Raw genomic sequence first — 9,090 nt, forward strand, 5'->3', positions numbered from 1 at the left:
CCTGCTGACTACTAGCAGGTTGTCGAGCATGTGGCTGTAGGTATCGTGTGTACTCGTGGCCCCCCTAGGCTGGAGGAGGTGGAATGCAGGATCCTTGCCATGCTGGTCACTGGTTGCTCCCCCGAGGAGAGGTGAATCGGCAGAACTCCCTGACTGCAAGTTACCTGAGCATCAGGAGCTTTGCTGAGCTTTGTTGCTGAGAAGAATATCCCATGTAGTAGCTGCTGCTGCTGCTGCAGAAGAGCAAGTGACTTCCCCTGCAAAGATGAATTTTCCTTGGCATTGCAGGTAGCCTGAAAACTAGCTGATTGTGCGAGCTGTAAATACTTGCAGTGAAGTCTGTCTCCTGTCTATACAGCAGATACGCCTTTCTTAAGAAAACAAGAAACAAAAACCCCAACCCATGCCCCCTTTAAGGGAGCAGAATACACTGGGTTAGACATTCTTCCTGATAGCACAGTGCTGTCCATGCCTTAAGTAGATAAGGCCAAGTCATGTGGAATATTGCCATTAATGCAAGATACTCAGTAATTCAGGGTGAAATGACTTTCGCATCACTAATTTAATTCAATCAGCAAGCAGCAGACCTTTATTTAAATACATTTCAGTAATGTCTGGTGAATATTGAAGAGATCTATTATCAGTGTTTGATAGAACAGTGAAAACCTTTAATTTTTGAAAGTTTGTCATCCACTAGACTTGATTATTCCTCTTGTGCTGAATCAAGAATATGCATTAAATCTACTTAAATACTAGTCTAAAATGTTAGGGAAGCGAATGTTTGGGTAAATCAAATGTTGTAGTTATTGATGTAGTAATTTTTTCCCCAACTTGTCGTTCTAGTTGGACATTAAAAGCATGAATAGCATTAACAATAACCAAGAGGGATTTCAGGCAGATGTAGAAAAGGAGGGTGTGAAATAAAAACCTGCTGTTAAATTTTCCTGTGCAGTAGGATGGTATAATTTATGAAGCCTATTAGAAACAGTGTAAAATATGAAGATGAAAATGATTAAGATGGGTAATACAGTGCATGAACTCGTCATGTTTTATAAAATATTTCAGGGGCAATTAGTCTTAAGAATAGTTTAATGCATTAAACTCAGACCTTAGAGTACTTTCACACAATGACCGGGGCATCACTTTGTTACACAGATGGTTTGCTTAAGCTTCGCCTGTGAAATAAAGCTGATCACAGGAAGCATTCAGAAGGGTTCCTTAAGCTTTGCACGTGGCATCTAGCGCCCTGGTTCCTTGGTGGTCCCGAAGGTACAACAAAGACATCTTCAATCGAGGTCCATCAGAGCATTGCCTTGACACTGAGGCTGAGCTGTGCTGTCCTTCATAACACTGACAAAAATAAAACCAAAAAAACCCTATCGATTCTGGCAAACTAATACAACTGATAATAGCTAGTGCACTGTTCTGGTTTCAACAAAGCGTAAACTTGCAGTTGTAGTGCTTGAGGGCAGCTCCTTGTTCAGCCTGAAACCTCTGGAATGAATTTTTCTTACAGTGCTGCAGCCTGCAGTCCAGCCAGCCTCAAACGTCCGGATCACCAGAGCAGCCGCCTCTGCAGCCAGGCAGGTGCTGAAAGCAATGGCTCCCACTGCCTCTGCGGGTAAGTGAGGCTGTGAATTAGTCCTGCTCGTGTAGCTCCAGCCTGACGTGTCTGTTTGGAGCAGTGTGCTGTAAAGAGATACCACCTAGTACTGGGTAAGCGAGCACTGGGAACAACATACGCACATTTATGTGCTGCCGTTAGACTTGTCATCAAATGGTACATGAAGACAGCTCTGTCTTTAGGATCTTGCTGGTATCTCGGGCAGTCTGTGCTGTGGAGATACATATCAGCTTGTTCTGAGCTGTCTTGGCATGCTACGTTCTGCTGTGTGACTCTCTCCTGTGAATAGAATAGGATAGAATTTACTGTAAGTAAATCGTGCCAAATTGTCACGTATGGAAAGGGCTAAATACGGCATCACTTAGACTCTGACCTGGAACTCTGCTGCAATAGTCAAATCAAGATGTTGAAACCAACCCTGGGCAGTTTCCCGTGAAATCTGTCGGTGTGGAGAATCACTATCCATATGGTAATCAGAAACTGAAAGACCAAAACCAGAACTGGGGAAGATTGGCCAGTGTGGTGTATTGCTAGAGGACACAGGGTTATTAAGTCTGTGATTGGGAGCGGGTATCTCTGGAAGAGATGGGAGACGAAGTTCTCAAGGTCAGGAATTCCTCTTCGCCCCTACTTGCCTGTTGACTCGAACAGAGGGACATGCTGGTTAACGAGAGGAAGATTTTTAGTGTATATGCTTGTTTCAGGATATTCTTTAGGATGGTTCGCAGTGTCCCTTGCATTTACATGTGTCAGAAGTTGACCCCTAGGCTGAAAGCAGAGCTCTGGCAGCATCAGTTTCAATTGACCAACAGAAATCCTATGCCTTATGGAAATCAAAAATCTAAATTCAGGTTGGCTCCTCAATCTCTCTTCAGCCTTTAAGGAAAATAAGGGGACTTATTTTTAGTCTATGACACCATCTAAAGACTAATGACTTAATCTGTTTTCCTTTCTAGGTGATACATCTCTGTAGGGTGTTAAATCCTAGACCAGGTTTTCTTCTGAATGAACGTCTGCAATGAAGTGTCTGCCCTCTAGCCACCTCCCTCTGAAAAGAAACAGTCCCTCCCTGTCTTTAGCCTCTGGGCTTTTATGCAATCTTTTGGTGAAAGACTGTCTTACTCAGATGCCTTGCTGACCCTTGACGTGTTTTCTTGTTCTAGGTAACCAGTCACAGAAAAAGACAACAAATGTAGGGAAGCAGAAAAAAGCCGTCAAACCTGACACCACAGAGGTAGGTCATTCAATATCCTTAATGGAAAAGCAGTAAAACCAATTTAAGAGCCAAGAACGGTGTACTGGTAGCTCAAATCCGCTTGTGTTCAAGCACAGAACTAGTAAGTTCAAGAATAAGCTGTGTTTTGGAAAGAAACTGTATCTATTTATATTGCCACGTTTTAAAAACTAAGATCAAGTTTAATGCTTATGGATGACTTGATTGCCAGTGATTTAAATTAGGCAAGAAGTTCTTACATGACATATCTCATGTCTGATATTTTTTGAGTGAAACAAAAAGTCCTGCTTTGGTTTGTGAATTTTGTGCAGTTCATTCCTTTTTTGAAACATACTCTGAACATTTCCTCTTCCTGCTCAGGTAGTGATATGAGACTTTAGAAGCTAAGAAATGCACTTCTGGGTTTTGAGCCACCAGAAAATAAACCTGGGAACGGTATTCCCTGCCAAGGCAGCTGTGATTTGTCATAATTGAAGGCAGCCATTGTGGTTCCTGGTGTCACTGCTATCACAAAACTTGCCTCTACGTAGAGAGAGCAGGATGTGAACTGATCGCAGCCCTCCAGCCCAGGTCTCCAGACCATCTGGGTATGCCTTCATGTGCTGACAGGCCCTGAGAGAATCAGCAATGCTTTCTCTTTCTTTGCACTCCACTATTCCCTCAAACCTTGTGTCCCCCTCTCACCTCCCATCTCCACGCCTGTTTTGGTAACTGCAGCTCTAGTAATGTCTGGAAACTGGTGAGAGGCACTTCTGTCTTCCTTAGATCAGCATCTTCTCACAGGCGGGAGTTGCTTTGTGCTGCCACTTGGTAAACTCTTGCTGTAACCTCGGTCATCTCGTTTTGAGAAGCGTGTTAAAGTTGAATTCAAGGCTTGCATTCCAAGCAGGGGTGTCTAAAGTGTAACAAGACTTTCAGTGGCTTGACAGTGTGTATTTTCTTGAAAAACAGATTGTCTTTCAAGCTCTTTTGGCTGCGTTGAGCTATTAGTGTCTCAGAAACATGTTCTGTGTGACTATCTGGTCACTCATCTCATAGCAATGCAGATTGAACTTATTGATTAGCTTTTTCTCCTCTTCTAATGACATTCTGTGGTTCTAACTGCACTTCTTGGGCTGCATTTCTCAGCTTTCAGCTTAGCTCTTTTAGCTTGTCGTTTGGTCTTTGGGTTAGAGTGTGTGTATAAACTGTGATTATTCAACAGGCCTGGCTGGATTTGGAGCCAGTAATTCTGCTCTTGAGCTTGTCACTTTACAGCATTTTTTTTTTCTAGCAGGGGAGCAAGCGTTTGCTAATTTTTGTGACTGGTTTGGTAGGTGAGGTGCTCTGCTACTTGAGCCCCTTCAGTGGATTACTGTGTTCCTCATAGTGAAGGGCTGCCCCTGTGGCTAGAATGATTTGCAGGTGTCAAAACCAGTTGGGCTTATTGTAAAGCATGACTCTTTACACATGGGCTGTTGTGGAAAGCGACGTAGCTGAAACCGTTCCCTTTCTGCTGGCTTACAGACAGTCGTGTTATAACTCAGCCCATGCCTATAGTAAACCCTTCATTGCTTTGATAATGGAGTGCTCACTTTGCCTGTTTGTGCTGTTGTAGGTGATTCCTTCTAAACATGAAGTGGATAAAAACGCTCACCTGGATCCTGCAAAAAGTTCTGCAGCTGATTCTAAACACTTGACATCAGCAGAACTTGAACGGGAACAAACCTCACTGGAAGACGAAACCAGTTCTGCTCCAGGGAGACCCAGGACACGCTCCTTCGCGCCTCAAAACTTTGTGTTTCAGCCGCTAACTGGATTAGCGACCTACAAAGTAACCCCCATGACTCCCTCTAGGGCAAATGCGTTTTTGACACCTAATGCCTTCTGGGATTTTTCAGACTCTCCAGTGTAAGATTCTTTCTTCTAACAGCCTCAAATGCAAGTGACCTTCTCTGTGATGGCACAGAAAACACCATCTTTCTAGAGAGAGGTCCCCTGTGTAACCAACTGTGATGTCGAAACACCTGATCATCACAGTTGCTCTCGTTGCTGGAACGTGGATTTAATACAACAGCAGGGAGAGAGTTTTCATCCACAGTTCTGTGCTGTGGACGCAGAGTATATCCATTATATTGTGGACTGTAACATGTATATCTCTGCCCAGATTGATTTGTTTTAAGAGGATTTGCTGAGTTCTCTGGTGTTGCGTGTAGGATTGCCTTCTACATTGTGTGTTTCTGTTTTGGTCACGCTTGATCTCAGTCTCAATGCGTCTTAACTTGACATGTGCTTTTTGTTTGTTTCCAGTTATAGAATTGAAAAGTCCAGTGAAACTAAGGCACAAGAGCCTAACTCAACAAGTCAAGTTTCACCTGCTGGTAAAGGCGTTCAGGAACAGCAAACCACTACAGGTCTGAAAGGAGAGAAAGGTGGGAGTGGGAAGTGCACCTTTAGTTTACGGTTCTGATGGGTTTAGCTTTCACCAGGTTCTGAACAAATGCCTTTTGTATTTTTCAGCAAGTGAATTAGATGAGAAAACTTTGACTCAGAGATCAAACGAAACAATTCCTACAGATACAACAGCACTTGAAGCAAAGTCAGGTGATATCAGAGAGCAAGAGCATGATGTGCCCTATTTCAGGTTTGTGTTGATTTGGTTTGTTTCCCTGTGGTCTGTTCTGAGGCCCTTCACGGGCATAGTGAGACATTTTGTAAAGGTCAGCTTGTGGAGCTTGGGGTCTGTCAGCAGTGACCAGAGCAGGTGCACATCCCTACCTTCCCTTTTGTGCTGTTAGTGCAAGTAAAGACTATAAATTCTGGAGACTGACACCTTGTCCTAAGGAGCACAAACCTGAAAGAAAAGAAATTGCATCTCAGCCAGTCAGCAAACCAAACAATCTACTGGCTTCTGCTCAAAGACAGCGTAGCTGCTCTGGAAGCAAAAGGATAGTCACCATTAACAGTCACAAGTAGCGACAGGACTCAGAACATTCTCCAAAACCTTGTTTTTTCACTGTCCCTTTATTTTTAGGAGCATCCTTCGGTCTGAGACAGAGAAGCTGATGTCTCAGTGCCTCCAGTGGGATGGAAGGTTGGAGCTGGACATCCCAGGAGATGGTAAGACTAAACTGGGACACTCACTAGGAGGTGGGGTTACGGCAACAAAGGGCACAGAGCGGGTCTGAATTTATTTGCAAAATAGCATTGTCCACAACAGTGGCAGCTGTAGTAGATAAGTTGATCTCTAGTTCTACAGCTTACGTGTTGATGTGACGGTGGCTGACACTAAAGTGAACAAAGTGCATATCAAAATACTTTTTCTGTTATTGGTTTTAAGTGTACGTAAAGGTATGAACTTTAGCCAAGCTGACTTTTTTGAAATAAAATCAGGTTTTGCTCTAGAGTAAGTGTCCTTAGCTGGGAAAATGAAGACGACTCCTCAATACTTACCTTAAAGATGGAGATTGTAACATTTGTTTTGAAAGACCAGGTTTGGAGCAGTTCAGTTGGATAGGAATGCTCTGTCTGAATTGTGTCGCAGGTCTGCAGTGGGAGAACATAGCTCAAACAATGAACAAATTCCAGACTCTTCAAACACTTACTTAAATCAATTGTGAAACGATGGCTCGGTCCAAGATAAACATACTTTGCTGTTTTCTCGTTGCTATCAGCCCAGGATCTCATTCGCACCACGGTTGGTCAGACAAGACTGCTCATAGCAGAAAGGCTTAAACAGTTTGAAGGGCTGGTGGATAACTGCGAATTTAAACGAGGCGAGAAAGAGACAACGTGTTCAGACTTGGATGGATTTTGGGATATGGTTCATTTTCAGGTATGTGCTTTCATGTCAAACTACTAGAATAGAGTTGATGGAGCTATTTACTAACTGGATTGAAACTATACTGTTGTTCAGATTCTGATTTTTTTATATAAATATAAAAAATGCGTGTCCTTGTTGAACAGTTTCTGATAGTGAATTGTGCGAGTTCATAGACTGTGATTTAAAATCCACAGAGCAGGTCATCTTTGTCTTCTTGTGGCCTGCGCATCTTGTTTTTTCTCTGGAACGAAGGCATGTAGCCAAGTCTTGCTGTGTTTTGGAGTGAGGATACAGTCGTGATGTCTACCTGGAGTAATAGCTGGGAGCTTCTGGAATATTCCTGGAGCTCAGGATAGAGGGTTCCATGCTTCAGTGTGGGACTACTGTAGAAACTACAATAACCTTTTTGAGAGCTGAGCTTAGGTGGTAGAAAACCTTCCTCTCTTTGATGCTTCCATTGGTTTCAGAATGAAATATAATATTATAAATTAGCAAAAGGGCTCTTGACAGCGTTTGTAAATCAGCACTCAGCAAAGGCACTTGTAACTGGTTACGCTAAATGCAAAGGTGGATTTGCTGTGAAGGGTCTAGTTGTAGGTCTTGAATTCCCTCCAGAAAGCGTTAAGGGCTTGAGCTGCTTCTTCAGGGGTATTTGAGGGGAACTTCTAGAACTGGTAACTTCGAGAACAGGGTTTACCTGTTCTTGCTGGGTGTCTGGGAGCAGCTCAAGTTTCCCCTGAGCCTCCTCCCCTTTTCCCTTCAATAAACTTGGAGTAGCAGAACTGCTGACTCTGCACCTTTTTGCATTTGTTGTTTTTTGTTTGTGACCCCTGAGTTTCATGGAGGATATAAAGGACTGGTCTGCTGTACGTAAATAAACCTTGTTTGGCCTTACTAGCGAGTGAGTGAGTGCCTCCATTAGAAACCTTCGGAGAACAAGGCTGTTGCATGGAGTATCGCTCAGGGAGGAGGTGATGCTGCAGAGCTGGTTTGTCCCAACGAGCACAGGTTGCATCAGGAAGCTCTGCAGGCTGTGGTTTCTCGCATGATGTGTTTCCTACATGATGGAAGGCTTGTGCTCACTTGGATGAAGCTATTGCACAATGTGTTCTCTTGCATTCCTTAAATGCAACCCTTGTCAAAGTGCTTAAGTTCAGTACAAGAATAGGTTGTAAACCAGCTCTTTCGCTGTAGATGTTAGGTCTTACCAATTCTGTACTTCCCCTACTAACCTTTAAACTACAGAGATGCGACCAGTTGTGTCATCTTGTGTATGTTAACGTAACTTTCATGTCAATGTTTAATACTTCTAATCAGTTGGTGGTTTAATTTGCTTCCGTATTTAAAGCGAAAGTACCAAACTGTGTAACTATGCCTAAGTTTGTAATGAAACGCTGTTCTACTGTGAATCTATGTCTTGCAAATTAAACCTGGGCTTTCCTGGGCTTTCCAATAGATTGAGGATGTGAATAAAAAATTTGATGATCTGAAGAAGCTTCAAGACAACGAGTGGCAACCACTTGATGTCCCAAGCAAAGAAATCATCAAGGTATGAGTAGCCCTTAAAGCGTGTCTCCTAAGGCATCAGGATGCAGCAGTGTGTTATCCTGAATCACTAGCAAGCTGCTATTGCAGTAATGAATACTCTCCTTAAATGGAGGTTCCTTCTAAAGCCCTACTCTTCTGGCTTCTTTAGCTGTTAATGATTAAAAATCCGGTGGAATTCCTCTCAGGACACACCCCTGTCCCTTGCATCTCCCAAGTGCACTTGTATGGGTTGGTGTTTGTAATGCTAGTTGCCTCTTTTGGCTGGGAGGATTAGAACTAAGAATTAACAGTGACTCTCTAGGAGTCATTGGACTCCTTGCTAGTAAGAGGAATCTATTAAATTTAGCATAGAAATTTACCCTTCAGCTGTTGAAGACTTTATGTGGGCCACTGGTGGTGGCACTGACAGGGAAACCAGGCAGGGATTTGGCAGTGATTGCTGGTTCTGAGCAGAGGGTGCTAAAGCACAATGGTGTCCCATTAAGCACCACGGGTAGCATTAAACTACGAGTTCTCTAAGCACAAATGGATCTGACACTATCCAAAAGAAGTTATTGCTTATTGCAAAATAAGCTTTAATGCAAGTTATTTTATTTACTCTTTGGTTTGGAATACGTAATTGCTTCTAATGACTGAACGTCAGGTCAGATGTTGCCTGACCTGCACCCAGTTCCTTGAGACTGACCAACTAATCATAAAAATGATAGGAAGGTCTGTCAAACTCCAGGCACAGGAACCTGGAGAGAATGTAAATGTCAGAACTCTACAGATGGTGCAAGACGCAAAACTTCCACTGAAAATCGAATGCCAGGAGAGATTTCTCCGGCTGAGTGCTGTCTGCCCTGCGGTTCCTGTGGCTCCCTGCCCCCAGGAGGCCCTCTG

At 43.3% G+C, this 9,090-nt stretch overlaps 1 protein-coding gene across 1 annotated transcript in view; it reads left to right on the top strand.

Annotated features, from left to right (window-relative positions):
- The window catches only part of DLGAP5 (discs, large (Drosophila) homolog-associated protein 5), a 17,269-nt gene that overhangs the window by 2,496 nt on the left and 5,683 nt on the right, over positions 1–9,090 (top strand). The window contains exons 5-12 of the mRNA XM_010131223.1: positions 1,517–1,621; positions 2,788–2,858; positions 4,456–4,748; positions 5,148–5,269; positions 5,358–5,481; positions 5,872–5,957; positions 6,512–6,672; positions 8,117–8,209. Coding sequence (XP_010129525.1) covers positions 1,517–1,621; positions 2,788–2,858; positions 4,456–4,748; positions 5,148–5,269; positions 5,358–5,481; positions 5,872–5,957; positions 6,512–6,672; positions 8,117–8,209 — 1,055 coding nt within the window. The remainder of the gene's footprint in view (positions 1–1,516; positions 1,622–2,787; positions 2,859–4,455; positions 4,749–5,147; positions 5,270–5,357; positions 5,482–5,871; positions 5,958–6,511; positions 6,673–8,116; positions 8,210–9,090) is intronic.

Source organism: Buceros rhinoceros, unplaced genomic scaffold, assembly GCF_000710305.1.
Source record: "Buceros rhinoceros silvestris isolate BGI_N320 unplaced genomic scaffold, ASM71030v1 scaffold25802, whole genome shotgun sequence".
Classification (NCBI taxonomy): domain Eukaryota; kingdom Metazoa; phylum Chordata; class Aves; order Bucerotiformes; family Bucerotidae; genus Buceros; species Buceros rhinoceros.